Raw genomic sequence first — 27,376 nt, forward strand, 5'->3', positions numbered from 1 at the left:
ACATGAAAACGGACACGTTTCATTTTACATAATATATCCGCTCGACACATTTCAGAAAAGTCAGGGTCTGTCAGCTATCAAATGGTAGAGAGGTTTATCGATTGTCTGTTATGTTAATTCATAAATACATCAGGCGGAACCAGTACTGACAGACATTTTGGTCCCAAGGAAGCAGTATTTGGTACTAAAATCACGGGACACAATTACCGTGTACCGTGAATTACCATGTGAAAACTGAGCAATGCAACCATTTGGATAATCATTAGCAGATTATTCACGCGTGAGAATTTGTTGTGTGTGCCCAAGAATGTAATTAATAATCATTTATTTTATACATTATTAGTTAAAGTTTGCTATGGTATAAACTTGTAAAATGAGGGTTGATTGCTCTAGCCTGTTAAATAGAGATTATCTAGGGTGATTAGCAGAGACTTTTTTTGAGGGGTGGGAGAATACGAAGGTTGAGTACTCGTCTTCGTGATTCGTTGTAATGTATCCACGCCCGCGCTACCCGCACAACCCGGAAAAGATTTATACGTGTATCTAGAAAAAAAACATGAAAAAACCTGCGAGTTTATTTGTCTCACATATTTATTCCACAATCTGCTGTTCTGTGAAGCCTTTACACGAACTCAAAAACATAACACGTAAAAAAGTAATGAAAGTTTCTTGGCGCACGTTCAAATTAGAGTTTGGGATTTGTCACTAGAGGGCGCTCTATCAGCCCATATTATTGTGATCAGCATTTTTGAAGCAAAGTGACGTGTGATTCAGCCCGAGGGGGGTCTTGTTCTATATTTCAATATTAAATATAGCACAATGTCACATAAATTTGTCAGACTGATTACAACAGTTTTTTCCCCCAAATATATACATCTTTGTAAAAATATACAAACATGTTGGACATAAATTAACCAAGTATTTTTGATGGGACTCAAAATGTCACCGAGTGCGAGACTGTGTGTGGTTTCTTGCGCAGGAGTAGGAACGGTAGCAAAAACTTGACTTTAGTTCCAATCCTGGAAAAACTGCTTGAAGATGACTCTCTCTCTGCCTTGTGGAAGTATCTCCACCTACAAGAGGAAACAGAGAGGACATCACTCTCCAAGAGCATCAAAAGAACTTGAGGGATATGGGGTCAAACCTCAAACATGCTCATCTATTCATATGATGCAAAGAATGGCATTACCTACTGCGCAGGTTGCATGAATCTTAATCTAATGGTACTATGTCAGTGGCAACCGCTGTTATAATTTATTCCAATAATGATATAACGTCATAGTTTAAAGATGTCATCATGTTGAACATTGATTTCTGAAAGTGACTGAGTGTTGCACCACTTTACTGCTCACCTGTGTTTTCATCCGGGGATAATTCATCTTCTGGATGAAATCGTCAGCCATCTTTAGAGCTTCCCTCTTCTCCTCTGCATTGGCTCCACTGCCTGCCAATCAGAATGAAGCAATTGAGCGCGTGCATTCAGCCGCTCTCTCCCAATTTCACCTCGATCCAGGTGTCCCCCACCCTCGAGTCCCATTCCTCCCCTGTACCTTTCCAGACAAAGATCTTCCCGTTGGCTCCATTGTCTAGTATGAAGCAGTCATCACGCACCAAGAGATCCCGACTAAACGGGCTCTTCTCGGACACTTTGGTCAGTTTCATCGAACCTGTGGCATCGGAGACCTGCGGAGCAAAATGAGAATTATTAAGCAATTCAGTGGAATCTGTGTCATTGGTCGCCGAGGTCCCTCTGGCTCCCCCCACCTTGTAGAGGGAGGCAGAGTTGGACGCGTCAGCTTTGGTGTCCTCCTCCAAGGTGCTCACCTTCAGGGCAGGCATTGGGCCCAGCACCTGTCATGATCATAAAGCCATATAAGAAAGGCAGTAAAGTTTGACGTGACCGAAACAAGTTTACTTATCAGCTCATTCAATACCTGACAGTGTTGCAATCAAACATAATCATTTGTTTTGAAACTTAGACTGAGGTTAATCCTTATATTGGTTTATATGTGTAGTGCAAGTTGCACAAGTCTGGAAATAACCATGGAACTGGTTAACTGAGCTGTTCATACTCATAAATACCATCATTAAAAATAAAAATTCCTGCCAAATTTGAGTGGAGTCAAATCAACTTTTGATAGGACGCTTATGCTCTTCCATTTAGCTCTTATTGTTCTTGGACTATTGCAATGGGCTGGTGACCCGTTGTGTGTTCACTGTGCCTTGTGCCACATCATTCCATTGAGAGGCTCTCAATGACTGAGACCCTAAGCACACTGAAGATAAGGGATGAGTGCATGGAGGAAATCCCACCTCAAGCATCTCAGTAGTCTCCTCCCCTTCGCTGATGTTGGTGATCTGGGCTTTGCCATGCCTCTCGGTGTCGCGGATCAACGTGGCAATCTCATGCACTTTCTGCTTCTCGAAGATGTTCGCCTGGGATCCCACCCAGGACACGATGGTCTGCGATACAATAAAAGGGGTTACGGGTGATATTTGATCACTCTGGGGTGGTGTGTGGTTCCGTGCCTCATCGGGAAGGTCGGCAGTTCAAATCCCGTGATTGTCAGAGGGTGCCCGTCATAAGGCCATTAACTCCAACTGCTCCAGGGCCCAGCTGACTGAACGTGCTTTGGACAGAAGCGTCAATGTGCAAATTGTGAAACATTTCGGAGCATATGCTGCTACGTAGAAAACTTTGGTGACGTAATTCTGAAAATGTTTGATAGATCGAGTAAACAGCCTGGGAGCTGATCTTCTCTCTGCCTGTCAATCGTCACCACCCTGCAGGACCAGCACAGATCTGTTTTCACCCCCCCCCCTCGCCCCCAGGCCCGGGCCCAGGGCGAATCTCTCTTCACCTCTCCTAGGTCCAGTATGAAACAGTCCCCTTTGTTGAAGCTATCCCAGCTGAGTTCCACCTCCTTGGCCCGGATGTTACGCTTCCCCTTTATCTGATACAACCGGTGGATCAGGCCAGAGTCTGACTGGTTCTTCCGGAAACCGGACTCGACGCCGCCCTCCTGCCAGAAAGGGGAGCGGATAAACGACAAGGCGGGGGAAAGCGAGCCTCCATGCGAAGCGACTCAAACAAAAACAGGCAAAGTGGCACCCAGTGGGGGGGGGATAAATTATTGATGGTGCCGGGGATCTAAAATTAATGTATTCCCACTTAGCTTGAGTGTGATGGTATGTGGCCGGAATGAAACATAATCATATCGGATCCCAAACAAAAGCAGACAAAACAAGCAATAACAACCCAGCATGTATAAAGCTCTCATGTTCCCATCTGTTAAATTGGTGTTTCTCAGACACCCAGCACTGTTGTCAGGACCTGGTCAGATTCCTGCCATGGTTTGCATAGTTAACAGACCATTCAAGCCCATCATCACAGAGTAATGACCTCAAAGCCATTCTATTTCAGAAAAGGATGGTCAACGTAAAATGATTTGAATGACTTTTGAAAGACAGTGTGTGAGATCTGAACTGTATAGAGCGTCACAAGAGTCTGTACACTACTGGGCAGAAATTAATGGGCAAAAGCATTATATTGTTGTATAATTTGGGTCCATTATAGTGCCAGTAATGAAGGTGTCCGACAACCCAAGACGGAAATAAGGGCCGGCTGTGGTTTGGAGTTTTACCAACATAATTTTTTCTTATTCAACATCTTCGAATACTGTTCTACAAACACCTTCCTCCCCACCTTATAGGTGACCCCTCTGGGGAACAGGTTCATGAACTCTGGGGACTCGTAACCCTGGACCTGACGGTGCTGGATGGGGTCCCCCCCCAGATAGTTGTCCAGCTGGGTGGCCAACATGGCACAAGCCACCTGCTCATCACGGGAAGACTTCTCACCTGACGTACAGTGGGGTTGGAGAAAAGTCAGAAGAAAGGTCAGGTTTGCATACTGCAGTAAGTCAGCTTAGTGTTAATCAAGCAATGGATTCACGGTGGAGAAAGATACATCAGAGTCCTGAAACGGGGCACATGAAAAGTTAATCACTCAAAGAAAACCAGCCTTTCCAATTTTCTTCTCTCTTTGCCTCTATTCTTTTTGTCCCTCCTCTGAGCTCATACCCCCTTTTTGTTTGTATCTTTGCATTCCCACGTCATCCAGAACATCTCCACCATCACCATCGCATTACCCTGCAGAACTCGCAGGCTCCGCCCCATTCACTCAGCCTACCAATCCACATATGCAGGTCCGCCCCCTCCTCCCCACGGTTGCTGAGCACCAGGTAGGAATCCCCGCTGAAGAAGGCGCCAAACTCTGCAGGCTCCAGCGGCACGGCCTTCATCTTCTCCACCCGCCAGCACATCAGACCCGGCTCGCGGGTCTCTGGCCCAAACTGTCCCGGTGCTGCCAAGAATGGGAGCATTCTGTAGCGCGAAGGGCAAAAAGATACCATGACCGGTCAGGGAGGAGATTAATCAAAGAGCAGAGAAAGGGAAAAAAAGTGGGAGGACTGGTAACGGAAGTCATCAGTGCTAGAGCTCAGCGAAGGAAGGCGACTGGCTTTGGAGTTCATTGGGTGAAAGGAAAAATGGGGAGGGGCTTCTAGGAAAAGCAGGAGCCAAGAACAGGGGTCTGGGATGCCAGCACAGGAACAAATAAGATGAACAGAAAGCAAAGGCATGAAAAAGCTGGAATGAGTAGACCTGAGTAGGAAGTAAAGGAAGTAGCAGTCAGGAGACACAGGCAGAGGCGATGGCAAAGTCATCAGCTAGATGCGATAGTTGTGTAATGAACCCCGGCCAGGCAAACCTCCGGCATGGTACAGAGACGGTCACTAGCAAGTGGTGGCACGCTTCAACAGCGTCTGCAGCAGTCTGAAGGAGGCTGGAGCAGCAGCGCTTAAACCCCATACCAGTAACACTTACGATACAGAAGGAGTCTCTTTGGTTTAGGACAGACTGTGCAGCCTGTTCTTCTGGGTTTGACTTTACAGTCCAAGTGAGAAACTAAATGTCCAAATCTGATGTTTACTTTAGAAAATACAACAACACCATACAACACAACAATTAAAAACAAATTCCACTAGTTTAAATTATCCGTGATGCCGTGAACTTGTATCTCCATGGGTCCACGTCTGCATAGTGCCACAATTTGATCAATCTTCATGTGTAGTGGGTATAATTCACCCCTTCATGACATTCTCTGTCTTCAATGTAATAGCAAGAGAGACCTAGCCGCGGTAAACCACATACAACAGCAGGGGTCTCAGAGCGTGTCAACATCTCGTTAAATTTGTCGGGTGGAAACCGCACAAAGTACGCGACAAATAGAGTATAATTTCAAATGAGACACGCTGCGTCTTCTGCTCCATCTATCAAATACATTAATCGCAACAGCACGAACTTGGTCCCCGCAGCAGTCCATATGGCCATTACAAAACGTCGTCCTTTTATCTAACAGCTAGGTTTGCATAAGAAACCTGAACGTAGGACGTTTATGTGTAGATGGTACGTGCATTCCATTGCAAGACTGAGGACCCATCATGCAAATTAGATCACAGGCAGAACTACTAAATTAGACACAGAAAAGCTTCACAAAGCCCAGGCCACAATGTTTGCTCAAAACGATCCCGAGCATATTGTGAAGAGTAAATAATGGTGGAAAAGCCCCGGTCCACTTAACTGCATGATACACTCCTCTGCCTCCGGAACGGTATCCGACTCCGGCTCCATTGTGCCCCGTCTACCTATGTATGTTTATGGGTGAACGACTACGACTGTGTCAGCCTTCGCCTGGCCCGGTTAGTTTATATGCAGGAGGTAACCGGACCCGGGGCAATAATCCGAGCGTCCATCGAGAGGACACCCTGTGGGGGAAGAATCAGGTTCCCGAGCGCTGTTGAGGACCACAAGGATAATTACTACACCTGCCATCTCCCCAGGCGCTGCAAAAGAAAAGAAAACGCAGAGAAAGAGCAAGAGAAACACAAATAGCCGCATTTTATATAGCCTAAGGAAAGGGATCGGCGGATGGGGAGAGGCGTTGAGCAAGGTCGGCTCAAGAAGGACCAGCGGGCTCATTGTTTTATCAAGAAGGGGAAATGGCAGGGACAAAGTTAAGGAGACCGAGTAAGAGAATTAAGAACTAATTTCGGTATGATTTAAGACCAACCAAACATCGGTTAATTTCAGGAAGGAAGACGCGATAGAAAGATGGAAGACGTCATTATTAAAGCGGAGTTATTAAGTTAGCAATACAAGCCTTTCCGAGTAAGTCAAAGGAACGAAAAAGAACCAACATTTCGATTTACCGTTCCCTGTAAGGTATGGTGTGTGCGGGTCAAAAGAAAATGCAGCGTCCAGTGCCCTGTTTTCACATTTTAGATTTCCCCATTCCCCACTGGCCCACCCCACCTGCCTTTTTAGGGGTGGAAAGCGTCTGTGTCCTTTCACATTCCTAAGAAGTGCAATTCTTTTATTGCAGACACTGCGTATATCTGAGTAGATTATCATTTGCTGTTTCCAGACCCCCAACACATATTACTGAAAAGGCCGGTCTCCTACACCAGCAATACAGTTTAATGCCCCAAATAAAATCAGTGCTGAGGACATTTGCACACCATAGGCAGCATACAGGGCAGTACTCTGGCTGAATATTCAGTGCACAAATGGATGTACTGGAGCAGAAGCAGGGCTCTGTTTGATAGTATTTGATACATGGCAGAAGGATGGAGGTGAAAACCCTGAATAACTTCACGATGAACACGGTGGAGCTTTATTTTTACACAGTCTGGTCAATAGAGCTGTAAAACAAAACAGGCAAGATGCCGGTCTTCTAGGTTATGTCAGGCGTCGCCGTTTCTCTGATGCATCAAGCTATTTAAAAGTTACGAGGCTAAATCAAGTTTACCTGAGGCTTGACTTTTTTTTACTACTCTATTGACCAGGTGTAAAAAAAGCCCCGCCGTCTTCCTCCTGTAAATGTGGTGTTTTATGGAGGGATTTGAAATTCTTTATCTGAAGTGACACTGAAACAGCATTCAGGTGGGCCGGCTATGTGGGCATCGGGGCAAAAATACTCGAGCTATAGCCCGATTGGTCGGACCTACTGACACCCATGCTTTGGTGTTTACGGGTGTTTCCATTATTCTGTGAAAAAAAAGGAGGCAGATGCTTCTGTTAAATCTAGTTTCTAACGTGGGCGAGGCCTCGCGTGTTTCCCGGGCAACACAGCTCGTGCTCCAAACAAGATGTCATGGAAGACATCTCGCCATTGTGAGGAAGCCCACACCCATTGTTACACAGTATTGACCGTATAATGTGGCAATGAGCGATCAATGGAATGTTTCCCTACCCTTGTATTTTATTAATTAGGCTTGTTTGAGCTGTCGAGTGAAAAGCACGCATGAAATCTCATTAACTCTAATGAGTTAACTGAAGACTCGCTTTAACCTACCATATGCTTCGGACAAAGATGTTCTGTATAACTTGTAATTATGAAAGAAATGACATAATGTCCGCCTTTCCAACGATTAAAGCGACGTTCGTTATCTAAATAGAACAATTGTTGAATTCAGCAAAGAGCAAAGAGTTTGAATGTGTCATTTTCCACATAAATTATAACACGTCGGTTAATTACTTTAACGATTACTAAAAATGCAATATTTACTTTGCGACACAAGTTATTAGTCAGGATTTGGCTGTAGTGAGATTTTCAATTTGAGACAAGTCTGCACACGCATTTACATGTATGTAGCAGTTTTATTACCTTGTAAATAGTCTGTAGCGTTTGCAAACTGCCACAACGCTTTTGATGTAGCTAATTTTAGGTTTATAATGGAATAATGTAGATTTGCCGGAAGATTTCTTGCGTGAGCCTCAGAGTCTGAAAGCGTGAGTGTCACGCCAGATGCGTGAGAATTGGCAACCCTGATCAATACGTATTAAAAGCCATTTTGCTAACAGATAGACTTAATATGATCAAAAATTGTAGAAAATTGTATTATGTATGGAGGTTTAAATTAAAATGATTTAATTCCCACTTAATAAATAAATGGCTTAGCTGAACTGAGCATCAGCACACCCAGAAGTGCTCTCCATCCATCCATCCATCTATCATCTGTCAATTATCATGGGCCGGTTTGCGAAGGCAGTCCAAACCTCCATTTCCCCAGCTACCTCCCTCAGCGCCTCTGGGAGAATACCAAGGTGTTCCCATATCAGCAAAGAGGTATAATCTCTCCAGCGTGTCCTCGGTCTGCCCCAAGGCCTCCTCCCGGTTGGACATGCCCGAAACACCTCCCCAGGGAGCCGCCCAGGAGGCATCCTACATACTGCAGATGATGCCCGAACCACCTCAACTGAAGCCCCTCCCTTTGACATTCACCCGATCTACATTGCACCCACGTCCTACGTTCAGGTGGGGGGGCCCACAGGAGAACTGACCCATGTTCTCCTTTCAGGCTGTGCCCAATCAGGTCCCATGGATGGAGCCCCCCCCCTCCCCCCAGACCTGGCACCAGGGTGGGGGGCCCTGTCTCCCCAATCAGGAATTCTCTCATGAAGGTAATCATGCTGTTATTATAAAATAGAAACCATTGCATACAAGGGCACATTTGTGATTATACTGAACAAAACCAGTAAATTTAATACCGTGTAGGAGTGGAACAGTCAGCATTAAAAGCTGAATGCTCTTTTTTTTAATCTGGTGATGAGTGAATATTATTTAATGAATTTAAAAACCTTAAATAATACATCAGTGCCCTAATAGAACCAACACAATTCTGGTACCTGAATGTCCATTCATGGGTTTAATTAAGCTTTCAGAGTGTTTGTAGTAACCTGGCAACCCACTACCAAAATGAGCAGACAATTAAATGCATGCATATTAAAGTGGAAATTCACAGTAATGTTAGATGTACTGGTTTCTATAAATTGCCTGCAGCGGTTTTTGCACATGCACGATTCTGTGTGCCTTGTGGCAGACTGGCTTCCTATCCACGGTGTTCCCATGCGTCTGTGGATTGGATCCAGGCTCAACGCAACTATATAGTGAGTAAATGGGTTCATATAGCATGACAAACCAGCACAGGGGAAATACAGCAGAGAAGTAATTAAAATCAGGACAGATAAAGATCTTTAAAAAATAACAAATAGCAAATTTCAGAAATCAAACAGAAAAGACAAAATCAAATATTACAAGTTCTACAAAGGCAAGGCAACAAATACAGAAGGAAACAAATATGCAAAAAATCTGGGCTGCTTTCAAAAGATCTGAGATGGGAGCGCAGATTCACAGCTAAGTTCAGTGTTGATTGAGACAACAAAAGGTTTTACAACAAAGAATCGTGCTGACGTGTAACATCAACATTTTGCAGGATGTGGTATTTTCTGTAACTTTGCAGAAGTGAGAGCTGGACAATAAATAAATAGGACTGGACAGACATTGGTGCTCGTAATACACATAAAATGAAGCTTGAAATATAGTTTGAAGTGCAAATGACCAGACTGAAATTATTTTAGGTGTATTATGAGAAGATGCAGGTCACAGTAAAAGACCGTAACTCTTAGAAAAGATAAAAGTTGGAGAGAGAAAGGGTTGATTAGAGACAAGTCAGACAGATATTCGTCAGAGCAGTGAAGTAGGTGGTCTTAGGATGCAAGCAGAAAGCCAAATGTTGTAGAAGAATGCCAAGCATGCTTGACAATACAGATGAATATAAAATTACACTGAAAGCACTGACTACATGGAATGCCTGAGCTGCTCAAAATTGAGAAATCTATTGCATTTGCGGTTTTAGTAGGTTTGTGCTTAATTCCAGATGCACAGCATGTTCGGCCGCAGAAATTGCTCGTTTGGCCTTGAAGAATCCTACAGCACCATAGCGCCATCTGGTGTATACCAGCTTTAATGCAGAACTAGAGGCTGACGTCACTTCTGAATTTAGTTTATCCTCAATCCTCAATTGCAAAGCTGCATTTGAAAACTTAAAACTTCCTGAAAAAGAAACACACACACACCAGGTATTTTGTAAAACTTTTAATTTTCAAGTCAAAAAACAAAAACAGATACAGAATGAAATATTGGATCAATTTCTATACAGTGGCAATTAATTTAAATTTTCCTTTCCCCAGAGACTGTCTAGTCTCAAAATCAGAAAGGGGGGAAAAAGAAACCCTGTCTCAGCAAACTCTTATACCAGGAGTTCATCTGGGCACGAGTGCACACGCACGCACGCACACATACACGTTGGGAGTTCACCAATCGACATTGACCAAGTTGAGCCTGAAACAGCCAAAGAACACAGATCACCCAGAAGTCTTTGTCCAGTTCTCTCAAGAACTTAAGACCGATTTATGTTTTGAGGCAAATCATTTTGCAAATGGACAAAAAAAAATAAAAAATGTGAAAGACCAGGCTGCAGGTACCAAAGAGTTTTAATATTAAATTAGCTTAAATTTAATCCTGGGCCCAACCAAACCTACACCGACTCCCAGCCCTATACAGTATCAACTCCACTCAACCGCCTTAACATATAGGTAGGACAAACACTTGTGTCACGGGGGGAGGAGGGGGGAGAGAAGGGTTGCAATTGGATTGAGAAAAAGAGGGAGGATAAGAGTTCAAATCATAACCCAGTGCTTCTCCTGCCAAACCAAAACACTGCATTTAGGGGGTAGGAGATACCCAACCCCACTGGAGCCCAGTGTACACTGCATATCTGACCCTCGATGTCAGAGCTCACCCAACCCAACAAAACGCAGTGAGCGGAACGCAAAGTTAGCAAAAGTGCTGCACACAGGGAACTCAGTTCTTAATACTAATAGCAATTCTTAATCCAACCCTGGTCATAACCAGTTATCCCAAGGACCAGGAATCTACAGTGCTCAAGAGATCAAAAGCAAACACCCAGACCTTCCCAGGAAGCACAATCCAAACCACCCCTTATTTACAAACTTCACAGCATTTGCAGCGTGAAGAATCCAAGAAATCAGCCTGTGCACACAGGCACAAGGTGCAAATGAACTACGGCTTCCTTTCCGATCTGCTGTTTCTGGGACAAAACTTATAAAGTCAGGGGTCCAGTGGCAGTGGGGAGGTTTATGGAGGATTCTGGGGTTAGTCTGGCTGTTGGGGTCTGATTTCACTTCCACGTTACTCTTCATCCAAAAACAGACGACATACACCAAGTCAGCAGCTTACAAGAGCATCAACTGAGAAGCAAATGAAGAGTGAAAAACAAATTTACAAAAAAAAAAAATCTGATTAGAGAATAAAAAGTTCCCATTTCTATTTCTTAAATCTGAACATAAAGCATATATCTGCTGGTTCAGGACTGAAGGAATTTTAATAAAAAGGATGGAGAGGATTGAACCTAAAAGGGGGGGGGAAAAAAAGTATGACCAGAAGGTGGCGCCACTCATGCAAATGACTAATGCACCAGAACATCCCATTCCTCCTATTCTTAACATTTTAAATATATATAATAATAAAAAAAAAAACAGTTCAGTCATAACTCCCTTGTGTTCAGCACAACCGCTTCTACTGCAAAATTGCGTGGGTGACAAAGGTAGGAGCTGCTGAAAGTCCACACCCTTTTCCTGCAGGAGGGAAGGGAGAGAAGAGGGTTCCCTCTATTCTTTGTGCTTCCTGGAGACATGAAGTATGAGCTGAACCAATTACGGCACCATCTGATGGAGCTCTACACCTGCGGTGCAAGTCAAAGTCGATTTATCACAAAAATCCGGCTTGTGGAATGCTGCCCCCAGCGAGGGGGTGGGACAGGGGGTGGGACAGGACAAGAAAGGCATCCTTAGTGTTCTCCACCACAGTGCCCACATAGCCGGCCCACCTGAACGCTGTTTCAGTGTCACTTCAGATAAAGAATTTCAAATCCCTCCATAAAAACACCGCGAATCCAGAGGTTTGACCAAAACTAACCAGGGACCGTCACTAACCCTTTGTTGATTCACCCATCATTTGTTTTTTTTGCCAAGTCTTGAATTATGTACATTTACAGGAGGAAAAAAAAGGCGCTTCTACCAAAGCAGTTTTAGTAACACAAGATCAACAATTCTATTTTTGTGAAAGTGATTTCCATTTGACAAGTACTGCGTAGCATTACCATTCGAAGTTTAAAAATATAATCCATTTGAATTTTTTGCAATACTGGAATAGTTTCTGTATTGCCGCTGCCAACTCTGAATTTTACACCAGGAACAGAGAATGTGTTTCTACAAGCAGTTCCCTTTTTCATTTTATTAAGGGGGGGGGGGCATTACTCGACACCCAGATGGGGGTGGGAAAAGAAAATCCAAAAGGCAGCCTTCGCTCAGGCTGACAGTTCAAGTCTATCAAACAACAGTAAATATTAGGGACCCCAGATGGAGGAGGGCTGGCAAAACAGAAGTGGGGCAAAAAAATTCACGTCGAACACTGGGGTCCTTTCACCATGCCCCTGTGCACCTCCACCATTAGGGGGAGCCCAATCCTTCTGGGAACTGCCTGGGGGCCAAGGGCAGACAGGCAGGTCAGGAGGAGAATCAACATCAGTCCCCATTCAACCCCCCATGGCGACTCGTTCAGTTGTTCTCCTCGTCGCTGTCGTCGGGGCTGATGGCTGGGCTGGTGAGGCTGTACGTGGGGGAGGTGGGGCTGTAGCCTGGGGAGGTGGGTGAGTAGGTGGAGCCTTTGGGGGAAGTAGGAGAGTAGGTGGGGGATGTAGGGGAGTATTTGGGGGAGGTTGGGGAATAGGTAGGCGAAGTTGGAGAGTACTTGGGGCTGGTGGGCGTGTAAGTGGGAGATGTTGGCGAGTAGGTGGGTGAAGTCGGGCTGTACTTGGGCGTGGTTGGCGAGTAGGTGGGTGAAGTCGGGCTGTACTTGGGAGAGGTGGGCGAGTACTTTGGGGAAGTTGGGGAATATTTCGGAGAGGTGGGGGTGTATTCTGGGGAGCTGGGGCTGTAGGAGGGCGAGGTAGGCGTGTACTTGGGGGAGGTGGGCGAATAGGAGGGAGAGCTGGGACTGTATGATGGGGAGCTGGGTGTGTAGGTGGGGGACTGGGGGGTGTAGCGTGGACTGGAAGGGGAGTACGACGGAGAGGTCGGGGAGTAAGACGGAGAAGTCGGAGAATAATTGGGGCTGGTGGGTGTGTAGTTCGGTGAAGTGGGGGAGTAGGATGGGGATGTAGGGGAGTAGCTCGGTGACGTAGGTGAGTAACTTGGGGAGGTTGGGGTGTAGTTGGGTGAAGTAGGACTGTAGCTCGGAGAAGTTGGAGAGTACGACGGGGAGGTTGGAGAATAAGAGGGGGAGGTAGGGGAGTAAGAGGGAGATGTGGGGCTGTAGCTAGGCGATGTGGGGCTGTAGCTGGGAGATGTCGGGCTGTAGCTTGGAGACGTGGGACTGTAGCTGGGAGACGTCGGGCTGTAGCTAGGCGACGTGGGACTGTAGCTAGGCGACGTTGGGGAATATGAGGGGGAGGTAGGAGAATAAGAGGGGGAGGTGGGGGAGTATGAAGGGGAAGTGGGCGAGTAGCTTGGTGACGTTGGCGAGTAGCTTGGCGAGGTTGGGGAGTAAGAGGGCGAAGTTGGACTGTAGTTGGGGCTCGTTGGTGAATAGGACGGGGAGGTGGGCGAGTACGAGGGAGATGTAGGGGAGTAACCAGGGCTCTGTGGTGTGTAGCCCCCAGGAGAACGAGGCTCATATGCAGGAGAAGTGGGGGAGTAGTTTGGAGACATAGCGCCACCTGGAGGAATGGAGGAACATTTTACGATACCAAGAACCACACATATCGCAGCAACTCGCAATTGAGAAGGAATTTACTTTCATGTTTGATTTGCCGTTCAAGTAACTGGTGACGTTTGAGAAATTGTTAGCATTTAAAAAAGGACAGCCTGAAAGGGAAGTAACGAGGTCAGGTAACTATTATGAGCTTGTCAAAGCAGAAACATCCTCAAAAATGGACAACTGATGCCATGAACTGATAGAGACGCAAGAGGTGGGTGAGGGGAAGCTTTGGCAAACTCAGCCACAACATGCCTGCCCTGTTTTTGGCATCGTTATTCGTAACCCTCAGATACGATCAGCATTGCTAAAGGAGCTGAACTTAAGCAGTAGAAACCCATGCTTATGATTGAAGATGCAGCAATACTTACAACTGCGATCGAGTGTGGACTTACCAGGAGAGGGGATGTAGGGACTGGCGGGGCCTGGGGATCCAGGGGAGCCGGGCGTGGGTGACCAAGCAGGAGAATATCCAGGTGAAAAGCCACTGGCATCAGAGGCAGCACTGGGTGAGAAACCTGCAGCGCCTGGAGTCATTCCACTTCCTGCAGAGGCAATGACCGGAGACCAGGCTTTAGTTAACCAATAGGGAAGAGGCGAACCAAACAGGCAGCCAATCGGCAAAGTGAAAGCCGAAGGGCAGAGCAAAGGGGCGTACTTACCCACACTGGGTGACCATGCCCCGTAAGCAGGTGTGGCTCCTGTGTTCCAGGGAGTCATGGCAGGTGACATCCCGCTCATGGGACTGGGCGCCGATCCGAAGAACATTCCGGTTGCTGATAGGAGAACAAGGTGAGCAAGCATGTTCTGGAAAGGGTCTGCTGATGAGATCGCACTACACACAGACACACAGAGCAGCTCGGCACTCACGTCCTGCCATGCTGATGCCAGGGATGTTGGTGGGGATCTCCATGCCATACTTGCACTTCTCAGCATCCAGCAGCAGGTCAAAACAGCCTGTGCCTGCTGGTGCCAGCTGGCCCAGCATGATGTTCTCAGACACACCCTTCATAGGGTCACATTCCCCATGGGAGGAGGCCTCCATCAGCACATCCACCTAGAAGGCAGCAAAAAACCATGCAGATGCATTTGTCCGTCTAGGCAATTTCTTAAATCTCTTCATGACCAGAAACAGAGCATCGCTTGCCATCAGCTCTACCATAACCCACACCCTACACTCCACCCCAGGCCGACTCTGATCCTAACCGTCTCTTCGAAGGAGCACTTCATAAGGGGTCCAGTGTCCTGCCGGTTGATGCCGTGACGTGTGATGGCCATCAGGTGACCACGGCAGGTCATAGTGTCGCAAAGCAGGGCTAAGTGGCGGTAGTTGACATAGGAGCCATCAAAGGAGATCACATGGTACAACTCCCTCTCCAGGGCTTTGCGTACAGCCTCAATTCCCAGGACCTGAAAGGAAAGGGAAACCCAAGGATGCATGACACGACAGTATACAACCATTCCTGAGAAAGTCAGATATCCTGTGCATTGCACGAACATTACATGTATTCTAGCTCTAAGCCTTGCTTACAGTGAAGATCTCCACAATGTCGTTGGAAGTTGTCCTGACAGGATCCACGTCTTTCTCGCTCAAGACCCTCATGAGGCCAACGCCGTCAGTCTCCAGGATCCACTCCTGCAGCGCCTTGAACTCCCCGTCTTCCGTGATGATGATTTTCTTTTTGTTGTCAGTTTGCGGGAGGTGCATGTACACCTGGGGGGGGACGAAGTAAGATTTACATCACATCGCAAATGACCATTTACAGCGAAAACCATAAAGTTCGATATGTCGTCTGATAGCTCTCACACTGATGATGCACTGGACGAACACTGGAATGTGTGTAGACAGGGCAACCAATCAAAAGGCTCCTCCCATACCTTGCTAATCTGCTCAATGCCTTGGAGAGTCATGTCTGTCAGCATGTTGGACTCGATGCATCGAAGAAACACGTCATCATCCATTTTGTCAACCACCTCCTCATCCTGGGAATAGGAGAGACCCAATCATTCAGATTCATTAAGATTCGCAGCAATGAGCTACTTAAAAGTAGCGACAGACCCACACCTCTTGGAATTTGTTTTCGTCGCTGTTCATGATGCGGATTCGCAGGACCAGCTTCTCAGCGTTGTCGTCATTGAAGATGCAGTTTAGATCATCACCGAAACCTGATGGGGGATCACATCCGGACAGCCACAGGTTCATTCATGCCAACCCGAGTCACGTTTACTTCCACAACCTCCTCCATATATAGCATACGGTCCTGACCTGCATTGATCTTCTCGGCAATCTGCTCCATGGTTAGCTTGCGGTCAGTCATGTGCTTGCGATCCAGCTCAATGCGCAGCAGCCAGGGCGAGATGCGGGTCACATCGAAGTCAGGCATCTCGTAGTAGACATTGACCCATTCCTGGTCCTCAGTGACCACGGTGTTCTGAGGGTTGGGGTCGTAGTAGATAGCAGTGTTGGCCGTCACCTTCCGGAGGGTGGTGTGCTCCAGTCTGCATAGGATGTCCTTTGGAAAGAGGTGGTCACATGGACATTGAGGTTACAGGGGCTTGCTCAAGGGCCCAACAGTAAAGTCCACCATGGATGTGCAAACTACATAGTTCAAAGCAGAGTGAACCAAAGTGGTGCCCGCAGCAGAGAGGGAGGGGTACCTTGGCCCTCTCGGCATCCCGTGCCGCCTGGCCCAGCAGGAACACTGTGAGCGAGGGGGTCTTGGGCCGTTTGGAGATGTTGATCAACTCCTTGAGCCTAGGCACGCCAAGAGTGACGTTCTTGGCAGATACACCAGCGTAGTGGAAGGTATTCAGGGTCATCTGGGTGGCTGGCTCACCCAGCGACTGGGCAGCCAAAGCCCCAACCATCTCACCTGGGTGCACCTAGAAGATCATAAGTCATTAGCACCACGACCCAAAAAATAACATTCCTTGAATTACCTCTAATTACCCACACCAGTCTAAACTCATTACTTAAACATTAAGGCTTTCAGACAAAACTACACTGTCCCTTCCTCTCAAACCCTGGAGCTTACAATGGCTTGGTTGAACTTTGTCTCAATCTCTCCCAGTAGCCAATCAAATGCCTCAGTGCTGAGGCGGAACTCTTCAGTCATGCGGCGCGAGCAGAGGGTGGAGCGCAGGTGGATGTTGAAGAGCAGCGTGGCATTCTCCTGGGCCTGCCGGCTCAGCGGGTCATCCCCGTTCACAATCACCAGCTTCCTACTCAGGTCCTGCACACCTGGACACATGAACGCCCACAATCAGTAGGACCAAGTGCATTTCAGCGATGTATAATTTTAGAATTTACACATAGGACTAATTCATTAATTCAAAAAGTGCGGAGGTTTTCCCTCTTGGATGTACAATAAAGGAGACAAATTAAGTTGAATTAGAAGGCACATTAGCACTGATCCTCACAACTTAGCAAGTAATCTACTTCTAATATAGCAATAAGAGCTCAGGTCTAAACAAGTGCAAAGAGGTTGGGTGAGTGCAAAAGTTCACGACCTGATTTAGATGGACTATTTCAGGTGCTGTCCCACAGTCTGATGCCACAAGATCAATGGTTGGCCAGTCCATAAGCACGACATACCACTGGACTTAAACACCTGACCACATTCATTTTCTATTACACTAACAGATGTTACCGAAGTAATACCGGGAGGTACACACCATTGACAACTCTCAGGGGGTGGAGATCTGTTGGGGTGCGAGGATTGATGCGGAAAATCTTCTGTGCGTTCCAGATCATTCTGGCAAGATTACACGGCAGAACCACCTAGGGAACGACAAAGATGTATATCCAATGAAATCGTGGTGGGACAGATGCTATGCAGAAATGGAAACTGTATACATCATGCAGACATGCAGAACTACAACCATTGTTGTTATAGTGCTAGTGGAGAGAGCATGACGACATGCATGTATGTGACCTCTGACCTTGCTGTCCCCAGTGGGGAAAATGGCTCGAAGGATCTCCCGATCCTCTTTCATCTTGTCAAACTCATGCTCCACAGCACTCTGTACATGTGCATTTGTCATTACGTCCTTCACCACATCCTCCTGTAGGGTTCGCCGAAGAGCTCTCTCATTGGTGTAGTCAAACTTGAACCTTAGAGATAAGAGCAAGTGGATGTGTTCAAGCAGCTCTTTAAGTGGTCTGTGGACCAAGTTAGCCAATCTACTAACCATCACCCAACCCTGACCTCCTCAAGACAAGCAAAATAACAGCAAGATTTGTAGTTTATTAAATTTACTCTGAATAAAACAAGAGCAACATCCTAAGGCATTTTATGGTAAAGACAGGAAGCTTAGATGATAGACTTGTAAAGATGAACTGGGTGAGATACATAAGTAGAAATGTATGGAGAAGCGTCTGCATTCCTTACTTCTTCTCAAAGGCCTTGTGGGAGGGTTTGAGTGTGGCCATGTTCTGGAACTCCACAGCTTCTCCAGCTAGTCCATCCTCCCCGTATCGCAACTGTACCACCTGGTTAATGGAGTTGCGCACTGTGGCATCGTATTTCACCATCACTGACTCCATGGATTTGATAAGACGGCGCTGAATGTAGCCTAGGGGGAGACAAAAGGAGTAAGCAATGAGGATGGGTCAAACGGGGGTGAAAACTTTTGGAGGTGGCTAACCGGGGGTGTAAGAAAATAAATACATGTGAATATTGCAATACGTTTTGTGACACTGTATTCATTCTCAAAAAAAAAAAAAAAAAAATCTATTGATCAAGTAATAGTTTGCATGCAGATTCGCCACACAGCGATTCATTTGGTTTTGTGCTGCGTTTAAACCCCCTGCCACCAGAGAGCAGTGTTGTAATCCATCTTCAGCCCTTTGACTCTTCCACTCAAATGCAACAAACTGAAACTGGAAGAGTGCTCCGCCAACATCAGCATTATGAAACTTAGCCGACTAGTAACACTGTCACCGATGGCTGAATCCAATACTGTTAGTAGATTGGTTCCAATGATGTAAAGAGCTGAAGGTTTGGCTCATTTTAGCTTCTACAATAAAGGCACTAAAGAGATAGACAAGAGCTGTACCATTTACTCATTTTTCATGCACATGGTGGTGTGTTTTTTTTATACTATTTTAGACAGTTTGAGACTTTCCTGGCTTACAATACCACAGTATACTGAATAGTGACCCATGTGTCATGACACACATCATATCCCCAGATTCCTGCCAGTACACAACACTACAGGTGACCCCTTTGACACTTACCAGTCTCGGCAGTCTTCACTGCAGTGTCGATAAGACCTTCTCTGCCACCCATGGCATGGAAGAAGAACTCCGTGGGTGTGAGGCCAGCCAGATAGGAATTCTCCACAAAACCCCTGCTCTCCGGCCCATAGTCATCCTTGATGAAGTGGGGCAGCGTGCGGTGCTTGAAACCAAATGGGATACGTTTCCCCTCCACGTTCTGCTGCCCCACCACTGCAATAACCTGCAGGGCGAGAGAGAAAGGTTTACATTTGTTTCAGGCTAATTTTCTGAATTTGATTTTAATCAAAACTGTGCCTGGTGCTCTTCGGCAGAGACATTGGGAAGCGTACAGTGACGACACATTCAAAGTAGACCTGAACCGACTATACTATCCTTCCTTTCACCTGCGAAATGTTGATCTTGGACCCTTTGGACCCAGCCACCACCATGGATTTGAAGTTGTTGTACTCCGACAGGGACTTCTGGGCTGAGGATCCAGTCTTGTCTCTGGCATCATTGAGGATACGATTGACCTGGTTCTCGAAGGTCTGCCTCAGAGTGTTGCCAGGTGTGGGCTCCAACTCGTTGTTATGCGCCTTCTCGATGACCTGGACACCAGCAAGGAAACAAGTACATTTGACAAGTTCAACTTAAAGACGTCCTAAGTTGTATAACAGAGATCTGCCACGCAAACGTAATGCCTTTGTCTAGCAATCATAACAATAGACTCACCTCTATCACATCCTGTTTGGCCTTCTTGATGGTGTTCTGAATGTCCAAGTAGGTTTTTGCATCAGCAATAGAGTCACCAATACCAATGGAGTGACCTGGATATGACATCAAGACTTGTTCTTAAAATACATTGTTTTGACACACTTGCCTCGGATTTAAGGCACGTCATTAAAACTCAGGCTGGCAGTGATGTCCTGGACCCATTACCCTCAATAAGCAGCCAGTTGTTGACCACTGTCTGGATGTTGGAGTAGAAAAGCCGGGTGACATCATGACCCATCTCCAGATAAGATATGTGGACGAGAGAACCGGCAGAAGTTCCCAGGGACTTCTTGCAGAGAATCCCCATAATCAGCTCCCCGTTCTCAACAATCACCTGCAGATCAGGAGGCAAAGCAGTGCATTAAAAGCAATGTATTAAAAGCAGTCAAAAAAAAAAAAAAAAAAAAAAAAAAAAAAATCAAGGGGGTATCAGTGGACAAGTTAATGCCTAAACAGTATAGTTATGGAAGGGGGGTCAGCTACCTTTGTGTCCCCAGGGGAAATGTGCTTGTAGGGTCCACTGTCTTCTTCATCAGGGTGCGTGCTGTGAGTCCGAATGGCATTGATATGACCTGGGATGATAAGACTGAATATTTGCTTGCCAGTCCACAGTGGCCGAGGTTTCAATATGGCTGGCTGGGGAACTTTGCCGTCCCACGTGGAAAGAAACATGAGCAGGTTCATCACCTCGCCCTGGAAGGGATATTTTGGACACAAATACAAGAAATTATACACACACACAACATTCGGCGGCAGAAATGGCCATTAAGAACGGGAGGAATCGGTAGCGTAGCAAGAGCTCAGAGACCGAGGCATCATTACGGAGAGCAGGGCAGCCTCACCCTCTCAAGGAAGACGTCCCTCTTGGTAAACTTGCGCACGGCAGTGAGAGTGTCCTGGACAATTCCCATGACGGGCCTGTTGGACTGAGGCGTGACAATCATCCGGGGCACCATGGCCAGCTCCTGGATCTCCGCCCTCGTCTCCAGTGACTGCGGCAAGTGGAGGTTCATCTCGTCCCCATCGAAGTCGGCATTGTAGGGGGTGGTCACACTAGGTGAGCAAACAAGGGGAGGAAAGTCAGTGCTGGCCTGTCTCGCTCATTATCACACAAACATGCAGTATCTCCTAACCCTTCCTTCCAGAAAGGAAGCCTGCAACTAACTAGAAAGAAAGAAAGAAAGAAAGAAAGAAAGAAAGAAAGAAAGAAAGAAAGAAAGAAAAAGAAAGAAAGAGGCCCATCTGACAATCTCACGTCAAATATCACATGCAAACTGCCTGAAAAGCCCACCTGAGGTTGAGTCGAAATGTGGACCAGGGCAGAATGCGAACCCTGTGCCCCATCATGGACATCTTGTGCAACGTGGGCTGTCGGTTGAAGATGATGATGTCCCCGTCACACATGTGCCGTTCCACCTGAAGGAAAAAGTGTTTAGTCCTAATCGTACTCAAGTCCAACTGTGGGACAGCGTCAGGCCACTATGAACGCCAGAGGCAGAACAGTCCATTCTGTAACGGAGACAGCCAGTGCAAAAGATACTAGAGGGAAGGGAATGTGCATTAACCTTGTAGCCGATCTGAAGGTGCAGGTCACTGGGTTTTGGGTGGAACCGCAGATCGATGCGGTCCCCGTTGTCACGAATAATGTACTTGGCCCCTGGATACTGGCTGTTGCCTCTTCGTACCAGTTCCTGCAGCCTGAAGCACATGTCATCAACATACAGTCAGCAGATGGCCAATAGCTTGATTCATTTCTGCTTACAATTACACAATAAGAGACTGCTGGCTAATAAGTGACTAAAATTTACACATGAAGATTAACAGAACTAGAAAGCAAAGTGTCCCAGCCCCATCATTTCAGGCTTGTTGAATAATACCATCCATCCATTTTCCAAACCACTTATCCTACTGGGTCACAGGTTGTTGAATAACACTTTAAATGAAAACCTCTCGCTTTAGAACTTCAATTTTAAAAACTTCTCCAGTTTTTAAAATTTCCAGAGGACTGTCCGGAATGTCCACTACTAGCCTGAGAATTTAAATCCTGCACAGAGAACAAACAGTATCACCAGTATTCACCGCGCGCACAGCGTACCTGTCGATGTTGAACGGGGTGACGATCTCCGGGAAGGTCATGTTTGCAGCGATGGAGCGTGGGACACCGACCTGGTCAATCTGCAGGTTTGGGTCTGGGGTGATGACAGTACGTGCGGAGAAGTCCACACGCTTTCCCATCAGGTTCCCTCTGACACGGCCTTCCTTCCCTTTCAACCGCTGTTTGAGGGATTTCAGGGGCCGACCCGATTTCTGCATCGCCTGTAATCACGATATGCCATTTAGTACACTGGCTTCAGGACAAAATACAACTTCCAAGTCAAACAATTCACCGTGCTCTCATGGGAATGCTGATTCAGGAACATAAAGCCAAATCTGAACGCTAGTAAGGAACTAAATTGATACAAGTCTCACAGAATGAGTCTGGAATAATGTTAATAAGTATTTTAGAAAGCATGAGAGAGCTTTTCCTCCTGCTCTTCACTACCCCAAAGGGGCTCGGCCCTCTTGTCATTCAGACTTGCTTGCAAGTAATCAGGGTTCATGGCAGCATGGTGGTCACAGTGGGTCAGGGTACCCTGGGCAGGCCGGGAAGCTCGTTGTCCACCATGGTGGCGACGTGAAACTGCAGCAGCTTGACATCTTCAGCTATGACGTGAGCAGCTGCCCCACTCTGCTCGTTCCGCCGCAGCTGGTTGTTGATCTTCACGATGTCGGCCAACTTGTGCGTCAGGTCATCCTGCAAGGGGAAAGAGGTGTTTATGATCATTTATTGTTGCCACCCAAAACCAAGCACATTCCCTATTAACACAAGATAGTGGCCACACCATAATACCACAGAACACCATCCCGAATGTCTGTCATAATGCGTCTTACACATGCACAAAGTCACCTACTGGAGACTGACATCAGTACAGACCCCAAAGGATCATAAAAACCCCAAAATAAAATGCCCATTATGAGAGCTGGTTGACTGTCATTACCTGGTTACGAGCAGAGCCCTGCATGACGACAGCGGGTCGCACTGCCAGGGGAGGGACAGGCAACACGGTGACGATCATCCACTCAGGCCGGGCGAACTTGGGATCCATGCCCAGAATGATATCCTCCTCGTCGGAGATGCGCTTGAAGATCTCGTGGACGCGCTCAGGGCTCAGGAGGATCTTCTTCTCCTGGGAGTCCTCATTGACGTGCTTCCATTCCGCGTACAGCTCCAGCCCCGAGCGCCGGATCCGCGGCTGGTAGCGGCCGCAGCCACCGTGGCCCTGACAGCAACACAAACAGGAGGAAGCCTTGAAGAACAACAACCCAACGAGTAGCTGAACTGAAAGGGGAAAATAATGTGTGTAGAGACAGTAGCGTGACCATATTATTAGAGGTCAAGTCTTTAGCAAAAAGCACCTCAAGACAAGGTTAATACAGCACATTACTTAATTACAAATACTGGCTGAACAGAACTAAGCAGGAAGTTGGGCATCAATTTAATTTGAGAGCAGACTGTACAAACAAAGGTCAGTAGATGGCAACACCTTCTCCTTTGTGATGTCCTCCTCAGTCTCAGCCTGCTCCACACCAAACTTATTGTCCATCTCCTCCCCACCTTCACAGATGTTCTTGCCCTTGCACAGATCGTACACGTGGGTGAGACGCTTCCGGGGCTGACCCTTCGACTTGGCCAGGATGTCCTTTATCTTTGGGTTGTTCTGGAAGGCCATGGAGGGGGGGGAGGGGTCATGTTATTGGAACAGAACAGCGAGGGGAAGCACTGCGGGCAAAACTAATTCCACACGATTACCTACAATTACTTGCACAAATACACAAGGAAAAAGAGCACGACTCTTTTGGAAAGCATGATGGAAAGTAACACGTTTGCGGTGAGGATAAGCTCATCGTGCTAAAAAAATAGCTGCATAAGACAAAATTCTTTTTAATTTCTTCAATTACAGGCATGCAAAACATATGCTAATTACTGCATGTGCAATAACAGGAGCACAAGAACAGGTAACCTAGGCTGTTCTGCTTCCTGTAGATCATACTTCACTGACACCCACGTTATGACATCTAACAACTAAGGACTGAACTACTGCCCAAGCGGCTGCCAGTGCAGTATGGTTGGGTTTATGGTTAATCTGCAAAATAGTCTTTGCGTGCATTTTATATATAAAAAAAAAAAAAAAAAAAAAACTGACCGCATCAACCAATAGCTTTGAACAGAAGAAGCAAACGCAACGCAGGATCTTCATAATCTTGGTGATGAAGCCCACGTGGAAGACGGGTTTGGCCAGCTCGATGTGGCCAAAGTGACCTGGGCACTCTGTCATGTTACCTGACGGAAGCACAGAACAATGCAAGCAGAGTTGTGAGCCATGGGCTGAATTAAGAGCAAAACGTGTCACACAATTCAGCCCTGATACACTGTTTCCCAACCTCGGTGACCCACAGACAGTCCATGTTTCTGTAAAAATGTGAACTGTCTGGCAGAGAGCTGGGAAAGGAGCAAACACATGTACCTTCTGCGGGTCCCTCAGGATCGGGCTGGGAAACACTCGACTAACATATGGTTGTCACAAGTATAGGACTGAGCTATTTGTTAAAATAAATAAATAAATTACCTGCACATGTCTGACACTTCCCCGACCTCTCGATGACGCCTTGTCGGGGATCCATGAGACCTCCCAGTTTTGGACGTCCTCCTTCTGTCGTTTCAGGATACTTAATTCCCCCCTCTGTGACCGACATTCTTTTCTGAAAGGAGTAGAGAAGAGGGGAAAAAAGAAATGTGATCAAAATGATAATGATAAAGGTGCAGCAAAATAACTTGAAGCTTATAACATATAACGCAGTGCACGTGTACATACGTGTGGCATGTTATAAGCCAAAGAGCCGTGTGCAAAGGAAATAAACGTAAATTGCATTTATGAAAGCGCGCCGCAGTTATTCCAAAATTCCAACTTATGCAGGAACGTCGTTCATTTACAGTAAGAAAATATCCCAGTTAAAACTGTATTCAGGAACCTCAACTGCCGAATGAGTCATAATCAAACAGACTACCGGGAAAGTTCCCCTGTATATGCAGCGAGAAAGCTAAAAAATGTCCACGTTGAAAACGCATTAAGTCAGCGAACACCACAGCGATCGAGTCGTTGATACGTGTGAATGTCATAGAAAGACATGCGTTGCACAACTTTAAAACAGGCTTTATTGTCAAAGTCACAGATTAAAAGTACATAAAGGAATGCAAAGCTGTTATTCTAAATCAACACGAAGAAAGTGTGTGTGAATGCGATAACATGTGAAAACGCACGTTTGACAAAAGCAACATTAAACTTGTCTGCTACAGTGAAATGCATGACGCCATCAAAGCACGTTTAAGCATTAAGGGCATTTCTCTTTAATTACTGTAGACATCCGTTTTTCAGTGAAAGTGAAGTTCTGTAAACATGCGGTCTCTAACGTGAACTAGCTGTTAGGCTAACTACGTTAGCCTACAATAAGACCAACACATTCAATAAAAGGATAAATAATGAAAATCCACTGGTATATTTATCTGGATATAGAGGATCAATAAGAGAATACTCCATTCAAAAAGTTAAATGAAGTCCCCCCTCCCCAAACCAAAACCTACAAGCTCATCTGGGCTGATGATGCCGAATTGCACCCTCTTGATGAGGCGCATTGGGCATGCGCTGTCGCCGGAGGGCGGTCCGTGCATCCTGTCTATTCAAAGAGACGCGTCCTCCCTCGGCACGCCGCTTTGTAAAGAGGAACAGGTAAAATTGCCACTGAGACTCTGTCCAAGCCCCCACCGGCGACCGGAATGTCTCCGATGGCGAGTTCCCAAGGACCCACGTTGTTTACGGATCTATGAGGCTGCTTATTTACGTTTTTAAACTAGCTACTACTACTAAGGGATACCTCCTTCCCTTTTCCCGAACTACACTCCGGTGCGCTCTAAGCGCATCTGAGCAAGAACTGCTTCCACACGTCTTTATATAGACTGTACAATGGGCTACAGGTTTACAAGGTCCACACTGCAGGGGCTGAACAGTTTGGGGGTGGGCAATAAGCTAGTGTAGTAAAACGGCAATTGGCTGCTCGAGAGATACGCCTGAATTATGAAATAGATCGGACGTACATCCAATGAATGTGCACGCTATTTTTTAGGGACGAATTGGAAGAGAGGGAGTGCATAAGGCAATTGAGAAATATTTCTATTGGCTATATTATATACGAGGAGGAGTTTCAATATATTATTCAGTTAGTTTTTTTAAGTATTTCTTGAAGTCTTACACGGTTCGTCTAAAGGCTAATGAATATGTAAATTATAAGAAGAACTCACCAATAGTATCAAGAAACGACCGTTCTGAATTAATTCTTGTTTGTCCCGCCTTATTTCCGAACAATTCCGAGTTCGGCCGAATAGGAATTTTCCCTCTTAGCAAAAATAAAAAAAATCCGCGCTGTCTCGCCCGTCTCGCTTTGGATCAGCTACGACTCTTGGAAAAGAAGCTCGCGCGTTAAGGCCTACGTAGACTGTTTCATAAAACCGAAATATTTTTTCAGCCAAATACGGTAATTTAGCTAAACAAAGTGGTCTCACAGGTGTTATTTCCTTTCAGTTTTTGATCGACGTCGATATTTTATTATTTTTTCAACATTTTCTTCGTTTTTTACGGGAATGTGCTCCGCTCCTCGGTCTCCAGTAGAGGCGAATGCTGGGCAGCCGGCACTCTCTCTGGCTATCTCGTCTAGGAAAATCCGAAGAAAGCCTGTATTGTATAATATTGTTGCTTTTCAAGGATTATGGTTAACTGACTAATGTAGAAGTAAACAGGACGCTATTGCATAGTATATGTGTTTTATTAAGGTAACAAGTTTATTTTTCCACAAAAAAACTAATATAAACGGGAAGGCCGAAATTGGTACGACAACTTAAGACTACGTAAAGGAGGCAAAAGTTTGAATATTTTGGATTTTTAGTATTGTAGTTTTGATAAGGCTAAAATACAGTTATCCGTCGTCTTGTACAATTGTGATTATTATTAGTTTTAGATTTCGTAGGTGGCGTAGTAACTATATTCGATACTCTGCAATGGTGGCGAGAGAAGGAATGCTAACTCGCGGTTTGTTCTTGCTAACCAGCACGACGGCGAATAGTTCGAGATATTTAAAAGATTGGTGTCGAAGATATGACAGTGCGGTTAGATGCTTATCAATTAGTAATAAATCTGAAGAAATCGAAATTGTTAGGCGGGAGAGAGTACAGATTCATATGATTTATTGGGTTAAAATAGCAGTGAAGTAGCTTTCTTTAAACAATATGGCTGCCAACATGGAATTGGCTTGGCAAGTCATGAGGAACTGTGCACTTTGTATGTAGTTATTCACAGTAAGACCTTTAAATTTCGTTGTCACGGACTGAAATTGAATTTATTTGGCTGTGTTGGGCAGCTGGCGAGTCGCCGCCGGCTTCGTGCTGTTGGCTCGACAAATACGGAGACACTAGCAATGTAGTGAATTATTAGGGAAGGGCTTTGTTTCCACGAAAGGTTTCTTTTTCCCCTAAGAAATGGCAGTGTACAAAA

At 46.0% G+C, this 27,376-nt stretch overlaps 2 protein-coding genes across 6 annotated transcripts; both read right to left on the reverse strand.

Moving 5' to 3' along the window:
- Window positions 1–571: 571 nt before the first annotated feature.
- capgb (capping protein (actin filament), gelsolin-like b) lies at window positions 572–6,496 on the reverse strand. Of its 5 annotated transcripts, none has more exons than XM_049029839.1 (9): window positions 6,261–6,496; window positions 4,193–4,386; window positions 3,707–3,861; window positions 2,862–3,023; window positions 2,314–2,463; window positions 1,765–1,851; window positions 1,551–1,683; window positions 1,353–1,444; window positions 572–1,073 (listed from the first exon to the last, which is right to left on the reverse strand). In XM_049029839.1, the coding sequence occupies exons 2-9, from the start codon at window positions 4,383–4,385 to the stop codon at window positions 1,008–1,010; spliced, it is 1,038 nt and encodes a 345-aa protein (XP_048885796.1). In that variant the 5' UTR covers window position 4,386; window positions 6,261–6,496; the 3' UTR covers window positions 572–1,007. The 5 variants fall into 5 exon arrangements, with proteins under 5 accessions (XP_048885796.1, XP_048885795.1, XP_048885797.1 ...); XM_049029838.1 differs by having other exon boundaries at window positions 6,273–6,495; XM_049029840.1 differs by lacking the exon at window positions 6,261–6,496 and adding an exon at window positions 5,645–5,802 and having other exon boundaries at window positions 1,825–1,851.
- Window positions 6,497–9,985: 3,489 nt separating this feature from the next.
- Window positions 9,986–25,766, reverse strand: polr2a (RNA polymerase II subunit A). Its single transcript, XM_049028404.1, has 29 exons — window positions 25,417–25,766; window positions 24,404–24,536; window positions 23,981–24,117; window positions 23,321–23,494; window positions 22,775–23,056; window positions 22,369–22,530; window positions 21,832–22,052; window positions 21,302–21,434; window positions 21,028–21,152; window positions 20,579–20,789; window positions 20,220–20,429; window positions 19,902–20,070; window positions 19,695–19,789; window positions 19,367–19,570; window positions 18,981–19,203; window positions 18,133–18,316; window positions 17,684–17,855; window positions 17,417–17,522; window positions 16,777–16,982; window positions 16,400–16,624; window positions 16,008–16,254; window positions 15,807–15,907; window positions 15,620–15,724; window positions 15,273–15,455; window positions 14,948–15,151; window positions 14,612–14,798; window positions 14,404–14,517; window positions 14,137–14,286; window positions 9,986–13,703 (listed from the first exon to the last, which is right to left on the reverse strand). The coding sequence occupies exons 1-29, from the start codon at window positions 25,501–25,503 to the stop codon at window positions 12,544–12,546; spliced, it is 5,910 nt and encodes a 1,969-aa protein (XP_048884361.1). The 5' UTR covers window positions 25,504–25,766; the 3' UTR covers window positions 9,986–12,543.
- Between the last annotated feature and the right edge of the window lie 1,610 nt (window positions 25,767–27,376).

The sequence above is a fragment of the Brienomyrus brachyistius genome, chromosome 10 (assembly GCF_023856365.1).
Source record: "Brienomyrus brachyistius isolate T26 chromosome 10, BBRACH_0.4, whole genome shotgun sequence".
Taxonomy (NCBI): Eukaryota; Metazoa; Chordata; class Actinopteri; order Osteoglossiformes; family Mormyridae; genus Brienomyrus; species Brienomyrus brachyistius.

What these genes read in the sequence shown, in the direction of transcription:
- capgb (XM_049029837.1), bottom strand. Translation starts at nt 5,694, where the DNA reads ATGGAGCCGGAGTCGGATACCGTTCCGGAGGCAGAGGAGTGTATCATG. An exon ending in AGACTACTGAGATGCTTGAG is followed by an intron (nt 1,852 to 2,313) that starts GTGGGATTTCCT and finishes TGATCATGACAG; the next exon opens with GTGCTGGGCCCAATGCCTGC. An exon ending in GAAGATCTTTGTCTGGAAAG is followed by an intron (nt 1,445 to 1,550) that starts GTACAGGGGAGG and finishes TCTGATTGGCAG; the next exon opens with GCAGTGGAGCCAATGCAGAG.
- polr2a (XM_049028404.1), bottom strand. Translation starts at nt 25,503, where the DNA reads ATGCACGGACCGCCCTCCGGCGACAGCGCATGCCCAATGCGCCTCATC. An exon ending in GGGACGTCTTCCTTGAGAGG is followed by an intron (nt 20,430 to 20,578) that starts GTGAGGCTGCCC and finishes TATCCCTTCCAG; the next exon opens with GGCGAGGTGATGAACCTGCT. An exon ending in CCCCCTGAGAGTTGTCAATG is followed by an intron (nt 16,983 to 17,416) that starts GTGTGTACCTCC and finishes TCATGTGTCCAG; the next exon opens with GTGTGCAGGACCTGAGTAGG.